The sequence below is a fragment of the Poecile atricapillus genome, chromosome W, assembly GCF_030490865.1.
Source record: "Poecile atricapillus isolate bPoeAtr1 chromosome W, bPoeAtr1.hap1, whole genome shotgun sequence".
Classification (NCBI taxonomy): Eukaryota; Metazoa; Chordata; class Aves; order Passeriformes; family Paridae; genus Poecile; species Poecile atricapillus.
This window is the reverse complement of record NC_081288.1, coordinates 51845209-51869908: the sequence shown is the minus strand read 5'-3', so window position 1 is coordinate 51869908 and position 24700 is coordinate 51845209. Positions and strand designations below refer to the sequence as shown.

Sequence of the window (24700 nt, the reverse complement as noted above, 5' to 3'; positions counted from 1 at the left end):
GATCTTTGCATATCAGAAATGGTATTAACTTTTCTTTACTAAATGAGTTAGTACTGTGGAACATATTGTGAACTAAGATTAGTTTTAGTACACATCAAAAGGCGAGACTGCTTTCTCAGTTCAGTACTGAAAGTACCAATTATGCTATTTTTGTGAGCTTTCCCATCAGCTGCAGAGTGCAGCAAAACTTAAGTGTTTGGAGCTTTGTATGTTGTAAGTGCTCCCTGAATAAATTTTTTGCTTGCCTTGTCTTCAGCAGATGCTCATCAGTGTTAGTCTGAAATGGATGTTTTCTGACTCAGATACACAAAATTATAGTTCAGAAAATATTCCTCAAAATCAATTACAAATTTTTAGGCTAGCTTTTATATTCATGATAATTTCTGGTAATATTATGTATTTTTTCACTTACAGCTAGGCTCTTTATTTAACTCTTATTTTTAAGAATAGTGACACACAAATTCTTTGAAGTTATTAAAATATTTCAAGGGCCATGTGCTTAATGCATTTTAAATAAACTGCTACTACTCTCAGTCCATAAGTGGATGTTTATTGCCGAAGTACACAGATTGCCAGAGTACACAGATTTCTGGCTGATGTTCAGGTAATGAAGGTAATATTTGCCAGCCCCATGAACAGCATGTCAGCAGCATCCTTGGGCCATGAACACACTCAGACTCATTGCCACTTACAGACAGAAAACGTATTTGGGTACAAAAATAGGCCAGGTAGGTTTTTAAAAAATGCTTTTGCCAGCTGATATGAAATTATTTTTTTTTTTTTTTACTTTTTTCTCATATAGCTACCCTTGAAGTGCCATTCCTGTTTTTGACAGAGGCATCACCTACTGCTGTCAGCTAACCCAATCTGCTCCCTTTGTATGAAAGCACACTCTGTGGCCAGATCCTAAGCTGGCTTAAAATGATGCTACTGCCTTGACTTCACAAAAACCATGTTGTGAACCTGAACCTAAGATGCCTACTTTGAAAGCTTCCCCCCTTGCCCTCTCTATCATTCTGAGACTGAAGAAATAGAAATAGCACATTTCTCAGACTGAAGCTAGTTTTGTCTGTGCCTTTACAGAAGATATAACCCTTCACAGTCTTAAAATATCTTGTCCCACAGATTAGCCTCCCTGATGTGACTGTCTCACCAAACCACCTTATGGCACAAGTTTTTCCTCTGTTCTTGCAGTGCATGGGCTGGGGGGTGCATATTTCTTTAGTTTGTTTTCAAAATGAGGGAGGATTGAAACACACAAAAAAGGGGCACTAACAAGCAGTGCTGTCATCTGGTGGTGAAATTGTTACCACTTTTAACAAACTGACCATGCTTTCCAACCAATAAGCTTCTTTTTTTTTTTTATTGAGGATGTTGGCATAGTCCCTTGGCATACATTCATGAAGCTTTCATATTAGAAACAGGCAAAGCCGGTGATACAAAACACTAAACTTTTCAAACTTTATTTTTGTGGAAGAATAGCACACCAGAGTTAGGTTTACTATGTTCAGGCTTTGAAATTTTCTTCAGCTCTCACTGCCAAAACAACAGAGTCCAAAGGAAAGAGGAAGTAAGGACAAAAAGACACCTCTCCCTCAGATATATATTTAAATGTGAAAGTGCTGTTTGCCACTCTTACAGTTTTACCATCAGTACTTTCCTGCCACGTTATAGTTGATGTGTATCTTTGCATACCAGGAAAATACACCTTTCAGGTTTAGCTTCAAGGCTTTAGATCTGTTTTGTGGGATGTAACTGAACAAGAGGGATATTACTGCCATCACTTAATCTCAAATGACACAGTGTATACTCCTCTGGGGAGCCAGAGAAAGTCTACAGCAAACAATGACAAAATTGTTACTTCATGATGCGTCTTCATACTTTTTAAGGCTGACTCATTTCTGAGTTCTCTTAACCTTTAAAGTGAGACAAAATTGAAAAAAAATATAGTTGCCACATGAAAAAAATTAGAAATCAAAGAACAAACCTAAGTATTTTGAAATTATTACACATAAGTGTAGTACACATACCAGCTGCATTTCTCCAATGTTAGACTCATATTATAAACTTTAGAGATGAATAACAAAATAGACTATATGTGTATTTATAATACAGTCAGTTGTACAGGTGTACAGACAAATACAGTTGTCTTGTCTGAGTTCTTTCATTGGAAGTCAAATGGTTAAAAATGCTGAAATTAAAATATAAGCTTTTATGTCCACAATAATTTTCCTTGTTTTCTATTAGCCTGTGTTATATGAGTCCTATATTTTGGAGCAGATTTCTTTTAGATGTATGACACTTACCAGAAAATCTGGAACTGCTGAATAAAATACATCATTCTGATGGTGACAGATTTCCCATGCTGCTATAACTAATTTCTGCGGGTGTGTGCTAGTCATTGGAGTTGACAAATACAGAACTTTTAATGTTGCTATTTAGTTTCTCCTGCAAGGACTGAACAACCCACACTGATGGAAATTCACTGACACTAACATTTTTAATTCAAAAGGAGATGATTGTGCTTTCTATATTCAAAACTTATTGTTTTTGAGCCTGTTTGTGGTGTGCTCTTCTCCATTTAATAGCAACTTAGTAGCTGACCTAATCTGAATAACTTCTGGAGGCAGAGACAAGTAGTCAAACAAAGGTATCAAGACCCAGCTCTTTAAATTATAGCTAGCCATACAAAAAGTTTCTTTACATTCTTGAAATGCAACAGTCATATTCACTGTCCTGTAATAACACCAACAATAAAGAGGAACAGGAACAGTAAAGATTTATTATATTCACAGATTTCATGAATCAGTGAGAGCATGGACAGGGTCACTGTGCAGAGTAGAAGTAAGGATATTAGCTGGGGTTTCTTAATTTGATTGTGAACCATTGTTATGCTTGTGTGGCCTATTACTTGTAGTGGTTGGTTTTATTCACAGTTTAGATTTTCAACTTAAATTCCAAGTTAAATCAAAGGGATGGTTTTGTAAAAATACTTCCTGTAGTTTGCTTTGCTTAACTTTATAAGATGTTTTTATAGTGCAATGTTAAAAACTTGATTCTTTTCTACCAGTGAAGACCATAAAGTCATCGAGACTCATTGTTATTTTAAAACATGACAAGCTGGCCTTAAGACCTTAGGGATCCTTTCTTCAGAAGTCAAGCTGGTGATGGATAAGGAGCCATCAGAGCTGTGTGTATCTTAACTGCAGGAGTTCAATTAAGAAGCCAAGAGTGTCTCAGGTACACGGGTGCAAATGGAAGTGCTCTCTTTGATAATGTCTCTGTAGTTGCTCAGTGCAGGTAGTTGGCTTCCCCCAAGTCATTTCTGATTGCACAAGGAGGTTAGCACAGAGGAATACCTGAAAGGACTGAGCTCCATCAATGTTCAGTGAGTGCTAGAGAATACCACAATGGGGAAATGTTATCAAAATCCCAGTGCCTGCACAGGGATTTGTCAGGAAATGGTTAGCTGTAAGATCTAGCTTCTATTAGCCACATCCCTGAGAGCTCTGCTGCCTTTCTCCTCCTCAGAGAAATGCTGTTTTGCTCCCTATTCTGTGCAAAGAATGTTTTCTCACCCAGCACTGATTTCTGAAAATCTGTTTTGCAGTTGTTTTGCTCCCACATTCCTCTTGCTTTTCATAATACTTGAAAGTGTGATGGAGAATTTCCAATTACTCCCACTCTACCCTACATTTATCAGCTATTTTTAGACATTGAGATACCAAAATATACAAGAAGTAGTCATCATTGAAGACATGGTCTTTGTCAATGAACTTTTAAATGTTTCTTCTTCAGTCCCTCCACCCTTGAAAGAATATTCACAAGTTCCTGATGGATATGATGTCAAAGGTTAAATAAGATGAGAAATAGTGCATTATAGTCATATGAGAATTTTTTCTTAACCTGAAAGCTACTGTAAGACATCAACTAAATACAGTTGGGTATATGCAAGTTTCCAGACTAGATGTCTTTTGTATTCTTTCTTCATGCATATTAATGGGAAGGTCTCATCTAGTCAGATCAAAGTTCCTATAGGAAAAATATTCACATTTAAAAATTAATTACTGTGTTTAGCTTAAGTAATTAATTGGCATAATCACACATGCTTTTATAAATGAAACATTAAAGTGAGCAACTACAGTATTTGGTGATAGTCTTTAGGATAGAACAGAAGTGTATAATTCCCAAGTTAAATTGAATTTTCATTTTATTATGGAATAATTTTGCAAATAGTCTTTCCTCAGAAGCAATTAATAAAGAGAGCAGGAGAAACAAACAACTGATATTTATTTGTAATAGATGTTAAAAAGGATTATTTCATAACTAAAAATGCTTTCTTTTCCTAACCCTTAAAATACATTTGAAAGTCCTCAGATACAGAGTAAAAATAGTCTGTGTTTTGACTGTGTTTCTTATCTTAAAATGGAATTAAAATTTCTGGGTACTTACAGAACATTTTAATAATTAAGAGTGGATAATTAATTGCTTATTTTCTAGTACAGTGGCTGAAAAGAACATGAAGTCCCATCACTCATTTGCAGAGAGGCGTTGTGTTCAGGACTGATGATAAATGATGCAATCCTATCAGGGTAAAAAAATTTCTTCAGAAGCTATTAAAAACACTGAAACAAAGTAATATCCAGCATAAATGGCAAACTTCAGTGAAGTCTGCTGAGTTCTGTGGAGTATTCTATGGTCATCTTTAAGCTTATTGTTTTGTAGCAGACATTTAAGCATTTATTAAATTCAGAGTGAATTTACATCAAAGGTTGCCATTAAAATAACCAACTCTCAGGTCCAAAACCCCATAAAACTTAAACACAGCAAGAGTTATTAGACCCCTCATTCTAATTCCTATAAAGTCATTGCCTTTTGTATTGCATCCAGTTATTACCTTAGTACTCAGCTTTGAGTCCAGGAATATGTTTGATAAAAGCACACCTTGGATTTGGATAATCTGTCTCTCCCAGAAACTTATTGATCCTTTGTTTGAAGAAAACAGTAGTTAGAGCACTTCCTTTTGAGTACTTCAGTGTTTATGCACACAATTTCTTCCGTGTCTCACTTCAGCTTGTGGCTAGTGGCTCTTAACATGCTCTTTGTGCTAGCTTTCACATTCAGCATGTCCCATGAATTTCACAATTTTTTTTCACAAACTGACAACAAGAACATAACTGAGCTTTAAGCTTTCATTGAAATACCCTTTTCTCAGTTTTCAATTGTTTCCATAGCTCTTTTCTACACACTTTCTATTTTTCAACAATGTTTCAAAAATATTTAGGGTAGAAATATTTTTAGGCTACCATTATTGATCTTTCCTGATCTATAAATAAAAGCAAAGTAAAGCCAGACTCCTATTCACTATTTTTAATGCAATTTTTTCTTTCCTTCTATAACATGAGTGGGACACTCCTGCTGAGTTGCTGGCTTGTTATGACCCCAAATTTTTTACAGACTCATTGCTCAAGGTATTCACATCATTGTTGCATCCTGTATTTCTACCTCCAGTATACACAGATTTGTATTACTCTGACTGGGAACTAAAAATATTTATGCTTTTTAGTTTATTTTTCATTAGTTCCAAATCACTGATGGTAAAATAGAGTAAATTCAGTAATACAAGACTGAACAGCCCCTCTTTCTGATGCCAAGCCTTTGCTGATCACTCTCTTATGCATGTTCGTTAGCCAATGCTTAATCCAGTTAAAACATGCTTTATTGATACTGTGCAGTGCTATGTTTTTAATTAGAATATTGAATGATACTAAGTCAAAAGGCACACAAAAGTTGAAGTGTATTATACCTACATCGTTACCTTTGGCAACCTAACTTAAAATCTCATCAAAGAGCAGAAGTAGATTTGTTTGACAAGGCTTATTTTGCACAGAGCTATGTTGACTAGCATTAATTATATTCCTATCTTTTAATAATTTATTAATTGAATCTCTTTTCAGTTTTCCTATTATTTCTCTCGGGAATGATGTTGGGCTGAGCAGCCTGGGAATACAGATGTCACCTGCTTGCTCTTAGTGGAACACCAAGAAAGATGTAGCACTGCTGCTTAATGGAATATCAATGGCATTTTTCATTCCTTCTTTAGGTCCCCTAAATAGGTATTTTTTGCTAATTTTGACATGCTATATATTGTTTTACTAGCAGAAGAAAAATTCCATCAGCAAATTGTGAAGCAAAACATTTTATGTAAATAAACTACTGAAAGTCTCGCTATGCCACTGTGCAATGTATTAAAAATGAAAACAAACTTAGTGTGAATATGGGAAAAGATGTTGCACAACTGCACTGCAGTGTTACAACAGGATGATGTGTGCTCAAATTAGAAGGAGCAATTGAAGAAGTCTGAATATGCATCTGTAATTCTGAAAGGCTGTTATGTTCTTGTTCCCAGAACTGGCTTGGCAGTGAGATATAAAATAGAAATAGGTACAATCAGTTTCCTGTGCATTGAGATCTTTTTCTGGATTACAAAATCCATCTCAAAGTTTTCATTTCTGTTTCAACTTTTTGGAACTGGTGGAGTTATAATATTTGCATTTGTGTTGGGTGCTTTTGATTCCCTTTATGCTTGAACCTTCTGGTTCTGTGTATACTTTAAATTCACTATGTTTAGGAAAGCAAGGTATTAAACAAAAGCAGTGCCTATTAAGGGAGTTAATTTCCTTTCATTCCTCAAATAATCTGGGATAAATAGCATTTAAAGTAGATGGCTGCTGCAAGAGAATGTCTGGGAGGAGAACCAGCACTTCATCTGCACAAATCCATCACCTTGTTACACTTTGTACATGTGGTGCCAGGAGCGCGTGGCAGGAAGGGCCAGGTAAGAGACTGTACCATGGGCTAGAGCAGATGTACCAGTAGAACAACACTGAGTCCTGGGCTGTGTTTGAGGCTTGTCTGAGTCAGGATTTGGATCATAAGGTGGTCACTGAGTGCCAATTTTTTAACCTAGGGATTCCTAGAAATCAGGTATGCCAACAAGGTCATCCATCCCACAAAACGATTGGATGGCAGCGAGACATTTAATAGAAAATGGTTTGCTGAGAGCTAGGAGATATGCTTTATCAAATTACACTGCTTAATTTCTGTCAGAGGTGAGAATCCAGGTTCCACAGATGTGCCAGATTATTGAATGCACTATCCTGAAAATCCTTCATTCTTTTCAGTTTAAAACAAAGGATTAAATATTCATTGTCCCACAGAGATAAAAAAAGGAAGGCGACCCTATATTCAGACTGTTATGGCAGTAAAAGGTATATCAGCATCAACATCTGAATCATAAAATTCCACATAGGCTCTAGTAAAATATTATCACAGGTTATGGGAATTGCTCAAAAGATTCTGAATTGAAAAATCGGTCTCCCAGTACTGCTGGAGGATACCACACTAGGATTATTGGGAAAAATAAAAATTCTTCTACTCTGGAAAATCTTTTTTTTTCCCCCTGTACTTTTTGAGAAGGATTGTGTTTTGCAGATCTAAAACATGCACATGATTAAGGTCTCTAAGCAGCTAAGTCTGTATTGATCTTATTTTATTTTATTTTATTTTATTTTATTTGTGATATTACTTTTTGTGGAACTGATATTTCAGGTCTTCTGCTTTTTGCATTTATTTCACTGAACTTCCTAACCTGACACCATCCTTTTTCTACCAGACTTGATAATGGTTATTCAGTTTCTATATGTAAATTATCAACTCAAATTTCCTTGTCTGTTTTTAGATTTCTTTTGCTTCTTCAGGTTCTCAGGGCCTTGTCCAGAAAAGTGTTGTGAATCTCCAAGGCTGGAGATTCCATAGCCTCCCAGGGCAACATGTGCCAGTGCTTAACTGCTCCTTGTGCACCATCAAAATGAAGCTCAAAATCAAGTCAAAGTTTAACATTTGGAATTTTGGCAATACTTACTTAAAAGAATTAAAGTCATCTGCAATATTCAGAAAATCTAAGTTGAAACATACCTTCATACCACTGATAACAGAAGTCATGCAACATCCTAATGGAGAATAAATCAGTCATACTTGTAATGAGACACCATGCTATCTGGTTTTATAAAATTACAAGGATTTGAGTTTTTGCTACCAGTTCACACATATTATATGCACAGTTTTAAAAATATGTTCTGTGTTTAGAGAGCTTGACTTGCAATCTCAGTATTTCTTTCTCATAGTATGAATTTCCTCTCCCCCACCTCGCTTTTATTGTACATTAACAATATGATTACAAAATAGGTTTCACATTCTGCTTTGTCTTTACATTGTGGTCTGATTTTAAAAAGCGCTTTACTTTTTAAAGTACTGAGGTTTATTTAGAATGTATAAAGATGAAAATCAGGGCATAGATCCATTTTTAACCTCAAAGATTCTGCTTTGTAATGACTGTGGCTGGCACAGAAAAGGGGTGGAAAGGTTTCCAAAACCACAGCAACATAGATCACATCAGCAAAGCTGTGATTCTTTTTCTGCCTGTGTAAATTCAGGACAGGATCTAATCACTGAAAAATTATCATACTAAATAAGCACTTGTGATGAACTACTTTTTGCCTCATCAGCAGTTAGCTGAATGACTTTCAAAGATCTTCCCTTTGTCCAGTGGGATGGCCCTGTGGTGGTTCACTTAGAAAACAGGATGTACTGAGATTTTGGTCTGCCACTAGCAATCTGGGGCCCAGAGGAAAAAAAAAAAAAGCAAGCCATTGATTTTTCAGCAGTTTTCTTGTAGCAGACCTATAAAAATTCCTTATTAAAAACAAATTAAAACAAGATAATATAGATTTTGGGCACTGAAATTTTCTTATGTTTCCCATTTAATTTGAAGTTGTAAGATAATCTTGATTTTAAGCTTCAGGTAGGCCTGTAGAAATTCTAAGGCAGAAATTCATTGCACGTTACAAAGGGTTCATCAGCTTCATTTAATATAAAAAATTAGTAGGGGTGAAATGCAGTCATTTCAATTGTTGCCTATCTGCTGGTCCCATTTATGCCGCATAAAGAATCTGTGCTTTTTAAAGCTGTTGAGTGCAGAGTTCTGCACTACTGCAAAGAGATCTTCATCAGTTTAGCTACCAGAAGGCTCTGGGTAGTGGTGACTTTGTGTGGGTTCAGTCAGTGAGAGTCCAATCATGACTTGTCCATGGATGCTACTGGGAGAGCAGCAGAAATGAGGGTACACAGAGAATCCCTGTTCCAGCCATCCAGTTCCCTTAGTAGATTTGATTTTGCCCAGAAATAGTACTATGGTTAAACTGACATGCAATAGATTTAATTGGATTATCATTTAAGAAAATATTGAGTATCTAATTTTCAGTGTGAGCTTAAGTATGAAGGACTAAATAGATGCATAAGTATCGGAATTATTTGTTATGATTTTACATGTATCCTTACACATGATAAATCAGAGCTTAAACTAACAGCGCATTATGCACTTTCTAAAACTAACACAAAAATCTAAGTTAAGACAAATAATGATGCAAGTAAATTCCAAAGATACATGTAATTTTTGCAATCTCATATATTATGCATACCTTCCTAATATAAACCTGGGGAAAATTCAAACAGTGCATTTAAGATTTTATCATTATTTTAATGGAATATTATTTAATAACTTTAGGCCTTACATCAAAATAATTAATCTCATATTCATTACTGCATGGCTTAGTCTTTTTTATATGAATGGAAAATTAGTTTAAAGAAACATAATTAAAATTATACTATAATGATTAAAAATAAACTAGGTACTGCAACATTGTACAAAAATATAACTACTTCAAATGAAAACTGCTTTTATGGCTATCTATCTCTGCTTATATATTTTAGGGGAATCAAAAAGAAGTTTGCATAAATTGTTTAATTTGCTTAAATGACTACATTTCTTTTAGAAAAAGTCTTCAAAGCAAGTGTGGCTATTATTTAACAAATATTAATCATGCTTACACAGAGGCCACTTGAGAAAAATTTATAACAAGACACTTGTGACCAGTCATGCCATAGGAAGAGGAGAGAGCCACAGGGCTGAAATGACAGAAAGGTTTGTGTATGCAGTGCTCCTCTGGTAGTTATATTGTAGGGATGTGACATTGATCTGAACTGGGAGCTGTTTGAAGTAGCAACTGTCAATCTCTGTAATCAAAGGATGGCCCAAAGTCTAAATCAGCCATTTTGGCACAACCACTCAGTTTATAAAGCCAAATCCACTAAAAAAAGTGATCTGTCCTCAAGAGGTGCTTCAAGAGGTCTGCACAGTTTGTGGATAGTGTGCAGTAATTCAGAGCTATAGCTTGGACTCTATTGCAAAAGTACAGCAATGCCTCATTTTAGTGACTGTACTTATTACAAGGTGAGACAAATGTGGATTGAGGTGCGAATGAATGCTGCTGTTGATATTATTTAAAATTGGTTGGTGATATAAATCTTTGTGCATTTATTTACTCATTCATGTACAAAAGAGTCAATATTAATTTTACAGTACATATATGCATGTAGATTTGATTGCAGGGATCTCAAGAGAGATCACTTTTAATTGAGAAAAATGTGTAGCACATTTCTGGTCTTTTCTCAGGATCATGGTTATCTTTTCTAATTCTGTTTTTCTTTAAAATTATTCAGACTGTTTGTTCAGCTGTGTAAGGGGAAAATGGCAAACAAATATAAAATGTGTGTGTGAAACTGAAAAAAAAAAATCATAATTCTATCCAAGACTTACTAAAGTTGAATCTATTGTTTTGAAGTATTTTTAAGTAAGCACATGTATAAATACTGATACAAGCAACTTGAATCTTCAGCAATTATTTCCATTCCTTCCCAGGTACAAACACACTTGGAAAATCAGTCTAGATACCACATACAGCAGAGCCAGAGGCACCAGGTGAAGCAGTACCTGACCCTTGATACCAAGCTGTCCAGCCAGACACTCTCCCTGTCCCACTCTCACACAATCCAGCCGGTGGGAGTGAGCTCCATTCTCCGGAACGCACACATGCCTCCAGTGAGCAGCACTGGCGCTCCAGAAAGCCCTGTCACCAAGCTGCTGGCCCTTGGAGGAGAACACCAAAATGCGGTAGGGCAGAGCTGGGTTGAGGAAAGGGGAGCTGGGCTTTGTCTACTTCTACAAAAATGTTACATGACCCACCTTGCACTACAAGTGGGCAAGAGATGACTTTTTAAACTTTCAAGGGGCCTTTGGTTATGGCACTTGCTTTCTGTATCCATTTGAATTATGTGGGTTATTCCCTTGTGTGTCTGTGAATAGCTTACTGCAGGATCAAGCTTTTAGACTCTTGCCAGATAAAATGTAACATTGCATCTTTTTATACATGCATCATATGTTGCTGTACATTTTCTGAATATGCAGTTTGCAAAGGAAAAACATTCTTTTCTCAGATGGGAGTTGTTTCTGTCTAAAGATATTCATCTAGCTGCATAAAAAAGTTAAACACTGATTACCTTAAATATATTACTGAAAGAAAATCAATCACTCATTTTTCAGTTAACTGTTATATTTTTGTATAGGTTATCTCGAGTAAATTGGCAAAGATAGCCAACTTTAGTGCCACCATGGATTTTAATAGAGGTGCAGCTATAATATAATATCAGATTCTTAGCCAGTGTGAGATGTAGGTCATTATGGCTTTTAATACTTCAATGGATTTCAAAAGGGACTGTTTATTAGGTAAAAGGGGAGTTCCCACAGAAATGAGAAATGGAGATGCTGTTCATGTCTTTGACTTTAATAGAACAGAAGAATCTTACAAATACACCATGACTCATTTGAGCATTTGGGTGTTATGTAGCTAAGCATGAGGGAGCCCATAAAGCTTCTTGGAGAGTTCATCCAGTGCCTCTCCATTCCTTCGGCATTGACAACTGACATTTAAAATCAGGTTTATGGATCACTGGAGCTACTTTAAAATGCTATTTTAAATGGCCTTTGTGGACACCTGTGTGACCACTTCCATGCTGGCAAAGTGCAGTGTTCTGGAAGTGTTCTCAGGCATTTTGGGTCTGATCTGCCCTTGTGTCACCCTCTGTCCTGGTGAGCAAGAGGGCACCTGGTGAAGACTGGGAGGGTGATAGCGGGCAGTGGCAAGATCCTGGCAACTTTGCAATGATTTGGATAATCTCATCTCAGACTCAGGGGGATGACTGTCACAGTGTAATTTCTTAATGTGGGTGTGCCCTGTGGTTGAGAGTAGGCTATAGTTATATTAGTAAATAACATAGAGCCAACACCCAGGCTGGTGCAGTAAACTGCACTTCTTCATGTTGTTTAACTGCCAGCATTTCTTGGTATCATTTTGGCCCTGATGGCATTTCCCTAGATAAGTCTGAACACATTTCCTGGCACAGTACTTTGGTTTTAGAGGGGGAGAGGAAGGCATGAGCTGTGTTGGGCCTTGTGGCCTAAAAGTCTGTGTTGAAAGGTCCCACGTCTGTGTGATACTTTCATTGCACAGAACCACCTACAATTCCTTCAGCTCCCAAGAGCTGCAGATAGTAGAATTAAAAGTGACATGCTTGTCATGGGGATCTCTCCCAAAATTATATTGTGAATGAAACCAGACCATAACTATCATTGAAAACTCATGTTGTACTTTGTCCAAATCTATATATATCTATAGGCCTTCAAAGTATTCATTCTTTCATCCCAAGTAATTATTGACCTATTCCCTCTGCCTTGATATTTTTTGGCTCAGATTAGATCAGAAGTGAGACCAGAAGGCTGTCTCGAAAATTATCCCATGTACTGTTAAACAAAAAAACCTCTACCTGCAGAAGAGGGAAGCATGTAGCACCAAACCTCTAGTGTCTCATACAATTGCAGAGCCACAGGTTCCTTCCAGTCTTCCTGCAGGAATGCAGCAATGCACTATGGATATGACACATTTGATCAAGATGACAGGTCACAGTTACAGCTTAACAATGCACTCCAGACACCTGATTGTGGTGCTGCAATAAGGGGTTAAAATAGGACCATGGGCTGGAGTTTTAGAGAAAGATGTATCTTTCTCTTATCTAAACCACAACTGTTTTCACAAGAGGTAAAAAACCGTGAATATTGTATAGAAGTGTTGGAATTGTTTGAATTTTAAGATATAAGCTTCTGAAATTCAGTTTCATTGCTGTTAAAGATATTCAATATTAATTCCTCTGTATTTTAAAAATAACTTTTTTTTCCATTATTATTTGTAGTGATTTGTCTTAAAATATTATTTTATCAGATGGAAGAAGTTATTGAAGACATAATCAATATGGAATCAAATTTTAATGATGAAGTGATAGGTTGTTCTGAAACTCCTTTACTAATGCAAAGAACTGTAAGTATTTTGTTGAATTTTATCTTGCTTTTTATACTAGAAAACTTCTTTGAATGATTCAAGGACATCACAGTTCAGAGACTAAGGAATAGTATCAGTGGACTGTTCTCCTTTCTCTTCAGTTGATTGCCTTTTTGTCAATAATATTACAGAAAAGGACCCCAGTGTGGTGAGACCACACTGGTGTTTTATGTGGTCTGAATAGCATTTGGGGTTCTAGCCCAGCAAAATATCTGGTGCATAACCCATTGGAATTACAGATTTCTGTGCAGTGCTAAAAATAATAAGGATAAAAAGTGTCTGGACCCTAGAAAACCTTTTAAAACCTTGCTTAAAGATCCATCTACCTCAACTAAAAAGAAAAATCAAAACTTACCCATGTAATAGTTCTCCACTGTCTTATCCTGAAGCAAGGCTCTAGTTCTGGGTTTTCATACAGACAAGTTGAGTTTAGTTGAATAATTTCAAGGACAAATAAGAGGAATGTGACTTCTTCACAAGGATTACTGTAATAAACTTCGATTTTGTGATGTCTGTTTGTGAATAAATGTGAGAGGACTAACAAAGACTATTTACATTTCCATATATATTACATTTTGAAGAGGAAGGATGGAGCTCTTCTGGACACTACAACACATAAAGTGTAATTTATGAAAGTAATACATATCAATAACTGTAATGCACTTTGCAGAAGGGTGTATGTTGTCCTCTCTACCCTAATTTATGTCCAGAACTGTTTGTCCTCAGGGATTTAAACTGTACGCCGATAGAGGGGAACTTCACCCTGATGAAGGCAGAAGGATTTCCGCAGGCTTTGACACTCTACCAAGCTCACTTCAGAACAGTCAGGTGCTTGCTCTTTATCGCCGCCTGGAGGAACATCTGTTTTCTGATTTACAGAACTTCACTGGCTCCAAAAATACCTTAGGAGACAAGTTCTTTATTCTTCTATGCTGCCTACTATAGAGTCCATCATTAATGCCAATTATCATTTCAATTAACACCTGATACACTTGTAGTTGACATTTACATGCCAACTACAGAATTAATGCAGCTGGACTGAATTACACATATCTCACTCAGTACAGAACACAGCAAAGGAATGGTCCCTACAGAGTGAATTAATATTTTAGCTCAAATTAATGTGAGGCAGGGGAGGATAATTTCAGGTATGATAGTGTGGCATGGTGATGAGAGGCATGAATTCTGGGTTTTGGGTTGAAGCTATACTCCCTCAAAACCTTTTAAAACTGGATGATGTTAATCTATGCTAATTCCAGGTTCATTAGCCTCTATCTTCAGCCTTGAAGGACATTTGTCTCTAAATTTTTTTGAATGCCCTACTGTTGATGAGGAAGGAAATATGCAAAGTCTTTTAGACCTTGATGGCACTTTACTTGCAAAGATTTGGGACTCTTGGAGTGCCTCTGGGACAAGCAATAATATTTGGATTTTCATTTGTGCTGAGGAAATCAGCAGGCTGCTAGGTAAGCCAGGCGGTAGCACGCATTTCCAAATCTCTCCGTTCAGTACTGTGGCAAAATAAAGGCTGCCTTCAGCAAGGCATGCAAACTGCATCTGTGTGAGGAAATTGATTGGAGATTGTCTCTGCTTCTTCTGTCTTCTCTTTTAGCATTGTGTACTTTAAAAATATACAGAAGAATTAGGTATATGGAGATGATGATCTCAGGCATTTAGCTCATACCACTTGGTTTTATGCCATCTTTCAGGCAACATCCTAAATCTCCCAGCAAAGTTTTGGTCATAAGCTGTGTAATAGAGAAAGATAGAGGCACAGGTAGAAAATAATTTTTCTATCGAGTTTTCCATTATCACATTAAACATAATGAAATTTCCTTATCTGAGCCAAACATATATGTATTACAAGAGTATTGGACTAGGAGGCACGATCAAGAATGAGCGAACATCTAATTAGAGAAGATGTGCTGAGTCTGTGCTGTACTTCAGCAAGGACCCATAGTAGCTCTGACACCTGCACAAGGTGCCTTGCTGTGGTGGCTGACACAAACATAGAGCAAGTGAGATTACAGGTGAGACTGAGTTGCCTCTGTATCTGGCTGATATTGCGTTGGTTTTCTTTTCAAATTCTCCAGCATAATGCCTAAGAATTTCTGGAATTTCTTCTTAGGCTTTCCTTACTTGAGATTATCTTGATTTTGCAAACTGTGCAGAGTAGTGTCTGAAATTCTGAAATGGACCAACTTCATTTTCAGAATGTGGCAAGAGGCTCAGGTGTTTTTTCAGCAAAAAAGTCAAATTCATGATGCCATATTCCTGTCTCAGTGTTCTCAGTGGATAGTGGCTGAGTAATTTCCACTTTTTACAGTGCAACCTGTTGTGTGTTGCAGTGAGCTAATGTTTGCTTTAGTTAAATGCACCCATGTACCATTTTAATGGCACATTAAATGAAGACATTGAATTCTGTGAGACCAGTCATGTGAATAATTGCTCAAAGGCTCATTGTCTGACCCTGAATTAATGAATTACAGTTATGTATTAGTAGAATCAGAGAAGTGAAAATAAGAACATCCCTCCATCTCTCATCAAAATAATTACAGCTTTTGAGGAGTGGATTATCTGGCTTTTATTGTGTTTGGATCCAAATTTATAATTTCATGAAACTTTCTGGTTTTGAATGGTCACTTATGAATTGTTCAAACTAGGGAATTTTCTGGCTGTGTTTCTGTTGCTCTTCAGAGTACCCTAATGGCAGAAACTTACCTTTTATAGCAGTTTTTTTAGTAGTTCAGTTAAAATGTATGACAAGGTCCTCCCTACGTAAAAGAGGTCTTGATTCTCCTGAAGAAATTTGTAAATCAAATTATATCTTTGTTCATATAGCATAACTGATATAAAATAATAACTATCATTTAATGACAACTGTTTGTTCATTATGGAGAAGGTAAGATTTAATAAAAAAAGGACCTTTGAAGATGGCACCAATTTAAAGTAATTTTTCCTTGTAATAATTTAGTTTTATGAAATTTGTATTAAAAGACAGCAGAGTATTTATTTATTATAAGAAAATATTTTTTCTCTAAGTATCATATTAGGAGCAACGGGTTTGTGCCTGACCATATAGGAATCATTGAAAAAATTAAACAAATATTATATGAGTTTTAGAAGTTAACTACTGTCATGTAAGTCAGATATGGTGACAAACATTTGAAAAGTAAATACTTTTCATTTTTATTATAAGTTCATTCTCATTCAAAATCTTCACAGTCTATTTAACATTCTGTAGTGAATTTAAAGTATATCAATACTTCCAAATGTTCAGAACACAGGAAGTGTAGATGTTTAGGTCTGTTAATACAAAGTGTGTATTACACCACCATTAATATTTTAGGGCAGATAGTAAAAAGCTCTGCTCTACATTGCTTTTAATATCAGCAAAGGGAGAAATTTAAGAAACATATTAAAGCAGATGTGGAGAGCATTAATCACAGTGAAGAAAGAATAAAAACAGGAAATAACAGGATCTCCATTCTTTTCATGGTGTGATTTAACAGCGTGTGATCTTATGAATCACTTATTTGTACCAAATGTTGTTTTGATAATATACATATACACCCCTAGGACTCACCAGTAAACCCAGTAATCTAGCAATTACAATGGAGATCTGTATGAAAGCTGTTGGCAATTTACCAGTACTTTCATTCAGAAATAACTGTTGCAGTCCAAATAATCACTGTACAACTGGGATAATGCTCTCTACTTGACATGCAGTCCACTAAAACTTATGTCCAAAGCATTAGGAGATTGACTGGCTTAGAATGAGAATGAAGTGAGAGGAAGTTAATGTTCTGCAATGACACGAGCCTCTCTTGCACAGACCTGGGTAGGAAAAATAATATAATCCTGGGAACATTTTCAAGGATTCTAAGTTGTCTTTTTTTCTGGTGCACAAGAAAACTGAGCTTTCAGTACTGTTTTTGAAGAAGCCTGGGGAGAGAGGCTCTTTAGCAGTTAGATGGCTGGAAATGAGAACTAAGAAGTAGCTGCAGAGCAATGCTGCAGGCGGAGCACTACCATGAAATTGGATTTCAAAAAGTCACCAGGAGAGGCCCAGCTGCTGATATGTGCAATCAGTTCAGCTCCATGTTGCTGGAGTAGTCAATACTGAATGACTTAACTAAATGGAGCAGTTCCTTTCAGGTTGCTTGGAAGAAAATTGAAAGCTTTTTCATAGGAAACCTTTCCATGAATTTTTTTTCCATGTCCAGTACTAAATAAAGGCAAGAAAAAAATATTTCCAAGCTGATGTAGGAAGAAATTCTTTACTGTGAGTGTGGTGAGACACTGGAATAGGTTGTCCTGGGAAGTTGTGAATGCCCCAACCCCAGCAGTGTTTAAGGCCAGGCTGATTAAGGCCTTGAGCAACCTGGTTTGGTGGGAGGTGTCTCTGCCCGCGGCAGGGAGGGTTGGGACTAGATGGTCTTTAAGGTCCATACCAACCCATTAACATTCTATGATACTGTGATTTATTTGTAATATTTAAGAAATGTTTTCTTTAACTATCCCCTTGAATGAAATGTTGAGAAAATAATAATTAAATCACTACCAGAGAAGGGAGGCCAAAGCACCTGGGCGTGCTAGAAGTCAGAGGTTGTGCCAGCTGTGAGTTGGGGAAACGGCTGGGCAGGGAAAAGGTGGCAATACTCTGTAAAGGGGGTGCCTTGCAATGGGTCACCTCTTCAGGGATCTTCTGAGGCTTCACTGCTTCACTTTCTTGACTTCATTTCAAATACTCATAGTTCACTATTTACCAAAGTTGGGAGCTACTGTGTATTTCCAGTCTGCTTGGGAGTCAAGTCAGTGGGATTGCTTCACTTCTGCCACTCTTGCAGGAAAAGAGCTTGTGGGGAAAATCTTTAGTTGCTGCATGGCTTGCTTGTATTTGTTTTGCTCCTTTGGCATTTGGAAAAAAATCTTGTTTTGTACAGGTATGGAGTAGAAATTAGATTGGGACAGGACAGAAAGATGTTTTCTTCCTTAATTTTTATGATTCTATTAACTACAGCTGCTATAAAGTTCTGATTAAATCTGTTAACTCTGCATCTGATTTTTAGGGAGACACTATTTATTAGTAAAAGCATGACTCACTCTGTCTGCAAAATCTCATTGCTATTACAAGGTCTTTGAGGGCACAGTTTCTCATCATGACATTAATAATTTGTATTTGTATTAATTATTTGTTAAATATTGATGGTGACCATCTGGATGGATTGCAAAAGCTGCTGTCTGTCCCATTCTCAGAAATCATACAGAAGGAAGAAATTCAAATAGGTATGCTCCAAAGTATTTAGTTCAATAAGAGCTGCAATTATTCAGACATGAAGTAAACCCAGCTTTCTCTTAGAGGTGCATGTAGCACTGCTGATCTAGGCAGCCCCCTGCTGCATAAACATGAGTATTTTTTATTTAGTGAATACTGATGTAATTTGGCAACCCTTGTAAGTTGATAAAATCTGCTAAAGTTCAAAACCATTTTAGAGAAAGGGCCAGAGTAAACATTAACAACCTCATTTGCTTAGGTTGGCTAACTTGAAAAGGCTGCATAACATCAATGAAAATGCTTTGTCAATCACATTCTACACTAGATTAGTCTTAAAGTCCAAGGAAGAATCAAAGTTCACTTAAGTATATAAACTTCTGTCTAGCATTCTCTGGTATCATTTACAAGTTTCACAAAAAAGAAAAATGAAGGAGAAGGAACAGTCAGTAGCTATTGATGAAATAATAGACGCCTCAAAAATAAAACTGGTGAGCAAATATTTTCTTTCAATTCCTTCCTTCAATACTATAAAAGTGTTAGGTAGGAAATTGTGACTCTCAGTTGTTCAAGTTGCAAAAAAAACTAACTCTGAAAAGCACAAATTCAGAACTCCTCAGGCCTGTTTCCTGCAGCTGGAACTATCTTTTGTTATCACTGCCACTGCTGTTTTGAATGTCATACGAATGTCAGATGAAGGTTTGCTTTTGGTATTTCTCACAATTTAGTGGTTTCAGGTGGAAATGGGCAGTGTACATACAGCCCTCTTGCCTGCACAATTAACCTCATGCTGTAGAAAAGGTCTTCCTAGAACAGAGCATGCATTACTTTGGGTCAGGAGAAGAACTGTGGTCTACTTTTACATAGCTGCAGCATTCAAAAGCTGTGCAAAATGACCAAAAAGTTCAGCTCTGTCTCTATTATGCTAACAGACCAATGTCTACTAATCCTTTTCTATTTTGGGGATAGAACTCTCTGGCTAAAGGGAGACAAAAGACTCAACCTTCATGCAACTGTAGTAAAGTTTCCATAACTCTGAAACGAATAGAAAATTTATTTTTTCCTTTCTGGTTTTCTCTTTCTAAAAGGTAAATAGACAGAAATTAAAGTATTATTCAGAAATATACAGTTGTTTGTATGCAAATACCTTTTACAAACATGGTCTTTATCTCAAACCTTAACATTTATTTAACAATAAATGTTAAAACAAGTTAAAACAAGTTTCTAATTTTCCCAATATTCATTTATTATTAATTCTAAGCTCTTGTGCAGCAGGATCTGCCAGCAAATTCCTGCTGTTTGGGGCCAACAAGAAGATTCTGTTTTATCCCAAAGCCTCTGCTGCATGTTGTGTTGTTGTCTGTATACAGCAATGCAAGACACTCAGAATGTGACAGGCCATAAAGAAGATTATAGTAAGCTCACTGCTGTCTGCAGCATGGTTATGATGCCTTCTGGAGAGAAACTTTACAAATTTCTGACAGCGGCATTTACATAGGTTGAATAAAGAACTTTTGAGCTCAGAGGCAGCAACAGTGGCCACTTTGTTCTCTAGGCACAGTCAAGTTTTTCACTGCAAGACAAAACAAGCTTGTGGAAAACAAAGATTTCTCGAAGTCCATTTTGATAAATAAACTGAAAGTAGAACTGATTGTCTTAGCACTTAATTTTACATCAGCCTAGGCTTTCAATGATCTTTAATATATATGTAAAGTAGTTTATGAAGTAGCTGACTATTTACACTTTATTTAAATTTATACTTATACATATTTATATTTACACTAGAAATATGCATTTGTGTATTTATCTGAAATCAAACACTGCAGAAAGGTTTTCAGCCAAAAAGAAGTTCTGCATGGTACACCCATATGAACACACTAGAACACAGAAACCTTACTGCAATATGATCAGAGACTTAGGTGTTAGATGACATCTCAAAGGACATAATATAAAGCATATAATACATAGAGTATGTGATATAAATAAATATGTTTTTCACTTCTCCCCCAGCCTCAGTTTCTTCACTTTTTTTTTGTACTGACATTTGGTCATTGCTTTTAGAGGGAGAATTTGAATGATTTGTTATATGTATTTACACGCCATATCCAACAAAATTAAAGTAAGGTGGAAGCAGGAATTAGTACATTGGCTGGTGTTACTTGTGAAACAACAGTAAAACAGCTAAAAGATCTGTCATTTAATTGTCATCTTTGGTTTTCAGAACCTGGGGTTTAGTGGGCAGTACTCTCATGACTTGATTTCCATCTGCAAATTGGATGATGACGTTATCAGCGCATCATTTCACTTCTGGGCTGTGTCTATCAATTTTGTGACCAGAAAAGACAGAAAAAGCTAAAACCATACAATTAAAAGGTGGAAATTGGAAAGAGCATATACGTCTTGCAAAGGGCTGATTCTCCAGAAAATTCCTTTGCTTGGTCATATTTGATTAGACATTTATCTAGACAATGGACTTCTATGTATATGATCAGGGCAGAAATGTACTATGACTGGAATATGAAGAGAGTTCATTTTTCTCTGATGAATAATGAACCATCTTGATGATCATTATTGGAAGATAAAAAATGAACCAGTTTTCATGCATAATATATAATATCTGATATAATATATCTGAACATTAGGTCCCTGGTTGAGGATTGTGTAATTATGAAACATGTTAAAGATAAATATAGAAGGAAATACAATTTGTTCAGATGAAAACAAATCTGAGAAGGATAGTATTTTCTGCTAGTGTATCTACATAATAAAAAGATAAACTGAAACATTTTTCAATCATTATTGCTAAGACCATATGTACTCAAATATAGGTATTTTGTATTGCAATTACAAAAGGACCAAAAAAATTTAGCTGTAAATGGGATCTTCTAGATTCTAAAAACAGTATACTACAACTTCTTTGGCAATCAATAGTGCAAACACATCCTTACAAATAAAAAGAATAATGCAACTTATGTTTAACTTTCTTCCAGCAGCACAGCAATTGAAAAAGAAAGCTGAACCCTAGTCTTTCAAACACAACACTTGTATTGAAAAGATTAAGCATCCTGTCTGCAATAAATTTGAAAAGATGAAAAGTCACAGCTTATTAAAACACACATTTAAGATACAAGAGCTGCCTCAGTTTTCCCCTTGTCAAAACCCATTACACCAGGTGTTATTTAAAAAATGGATTTGTTAATATGTGTTAATATGCATTTATTAATCAACTTATTATTTGGACGAATTCAGTGCACATTTTGATGTCAATCTGTGAACTTGAAAGATTGAAAAAAAGTTTTGTTTACCTGTCATGAATAAATTGTAAATGCATGACAACCAATTGACTGTGTTTTGATGTTTGGAACCCCAGTAACACAAACACAGTCTTTTACAAGATATGTAAAATGAACTGTAGACACAAATCCATATTGAGGTTTTTTTATTTGGGATGCATATATGGGATAATAATGTAAACATTTTGCAAAGTTCCCATTTTTATTTTTTTCTCTTTTTTTCTTTAATTAAAATGAATAAGCAAGAAACACTTTGAAATAGATGGGTGCTTAAATTTTTTTGTGGCTAAGAAGGAGAAGTAGCCTCATTTTACAAAACTGTTCTTTGAAGTGTTGTTATAAATTAAGCTTGTGAAAATGTGATTTATGTTTAATATTTAGGAGTGGGAAATGATAAAATACTGCACTAATCTTTTGTTTTAGATGCAGTCTGAGAAAGTACCAGTTTTTACCAGGAACCAAAACAAATTTTCTCTTGCAGATACAGTACTCAGCCTTTCAGGTTAGGCAGCTGCATAGTCTCTCTCTTCTTGTGACAAGTCAAGCCGCATGTGTTGTGGCTCCCTGTTAAGTTTGCCGAGTCTGCAGGTGCGGTACAGGCGATCTGACCTTGTGTAATAGGGTCAGCAATGCTCAGAGTGGTCTGTAGGGCACAGCAGCTGCTGTGGAAACATGCCATACATCGTTACTGCAGGAAACAGGCACACTTGGTGGGTTGTTTGTCTGCAGTTATTAACCCTGGAAAAAAGGGTAGCAAAGGAAGTTTCTGCTAGCAGGACTATTCCTTCAACTTGCTTCCCACTTGCCTCTTTTCATGAGCACTTCTGTCCAGGAAGAATGAATTTGCGTGGTGCTGACCTCTGTCTTCTCTGTGGACATCTTGCCCTTTCTAATTGCACTTGGGCTTGTGAGTGTGCCTGTAAGGAAGAAAGCCCCTTGGAGAAATGTCAGCTGGATAACAGGACAGTCTATCCTGTTGTCTGTTTACAGGTTCCCCAAGGGAAAGCAGGCTCGCTGATGAACTGTTCTGACCTGTCAGGACACTCTGGATACTTTTGATGAGGAGCTCTTGATATCCTTGGGTTTAGCCATTTTAGACAACTAGAATATGTCAGGTGCCTGCTCTTTAGAGATAGACACACCCTTTATCATCCTTGTTAGTGGCATCCTTTGGGTGTATGGAGATCTGTTTCCTACTGGAATTAATTTTTTTTAGCTAGTCCTGCATATCCAAGGTTTGCTGGTGAGAACTGTGTATGAACACATTTTAATAAAATGCAGTACATGTTCTTTAGAAAGTAACTGACAGAATTCCTTTCAGGCTAAGGAGCAAGCTATAGAGACAATAAAGGTTTTTATTTAAAATAAGAAGATATTAATGTAGTGTACCAATAACCAATCCCTGATCTCAGTTTACTTATATTTTCATTAGTGATCTTGGTACAGAAAATACATTTATGCTGATGGAATTTATGGAGGTAGCAAAAGTAAAAAGTACTGCCAATACAAAGAAGGATGAGGATAGCATTGAGGAAGAATTATATGACTGTGATGACAGAATGGTCTAAATGGAAGGAATGTAATAGTACTGAGTGGAAGGTCATTCATTTAAATACTAATAACAGGAATGTCTTCAGTAAGCTGAGAGCTCATTAACTGGAGATGACAGAAAAAGATCTGGTTACATTAGTTGTTCAGTGGATAACTATAAGCCATCAAAATGATGGGACTGCATAAAGGAGACAAATATGATCTCAGTATCCATCATGAGACTGTTTTCCAAGAGACATGAGGAAATATCCAGTGTGGGATTCACTGGGCACAAAACTCCTTGAATGCTATAGGCAAAAAAAGGGTGTCCTCCCTTCAGAAAAACTAATTCAAAGCAGGAAAGAGAGGCTCTTGTTAGAACGTATCACTACATGGGAAGTCTATCTAAAGAATCATGGCCTGTCCAATTTAGCAAAGCACAGCCTTAAGGGAGTCATGTTCACTCCCAATAGTCACCAGGGATCTTAAACAATGACATATGCATTAAAGAGACACAAAGCAAAATAAAATTTATCTACAAATGAAAATATAATATAAGCTTTTTAACAACAATTTGCAATCATTCAGCATTTTTTACATACTCCAAATAAAAATATTTGGAATATGAAACCTAATGATTTTTGACAGAGTATTATTGGCTCATGAACTAGATTATGTAATATGTTAAGTGACCTCAATGTTCAGGAAATGTTTTCTAGTCCAGACTGGGCCTTACCATTGTCAGCAGAATTCTTAAATTAAGAAAATTCTAGCTGAATTTGGAAAATGGCTGGGCCGATATTTTCTAGCTGTGCAACACTGATTGTGATACAACTGTGATCCTTACAGACTTGAATGTTACTATAAGGCAAACACATCATGCAGAGATTTGCCAAAATGGAAAAAAATACTTAAATAATATGTGATCATGCAAGTGAATACTATTGTGATATAGACCTGTTTCAGGACTACAAGTGAATAAACACAGACAACCTATATTCATACATTTTTATGTCTGCATTCAGAATCCTTCTCTTGGAAGATATGGAAATGTTTTTGGTTTAAGTCTTCCTTAGAATTACATGATATTTGCCAACAGCTGTCATGCTATAAGATTTGGAATACCACATAATTTCCTTTAATAAGGCAATGCCTTTCATGTAATGTTTTCCTTTATAAAACTCCTCAAACTTGGTATTAGAGAGTGCAAATTGTGATCACAGTTGTCCATTGCTAGTCATCCATGCTGTTAA

At 36.2% G+C, this 24700-nt stretch overlaps 1 protein-coding gene across 3 annotated transcripts in view; it reads left to right on the top strand.

Annotated features, from left to right (window-relative positions):
• Positions 1-24700, top strand: part of LOC131592458 (transcription factor EC-like) — a 63434-nt gene that overhangs the window by 15615 nt on the left and 23119 nt on the right. For 2 of the 3 annotated variants that reach the window (XM_058863985.1, XM_058863984.1), the window contains exon 1: positions 19036-19115. In XM_058863985.1, the coding sequence (XP_058719968.1) occupies positions 19053-19115 (63 nt within the window). In that variant the 5' untranslated portion in view covers positions 19036-19052. Of the gene's footprint in view, positions 1-10819; positions 11072-13232; positions 13329-19035; positions 19116-24700 lie in introns of those variants that run through there. The other variant, XM_058863983.1, reaches the window with a different exon arrangement.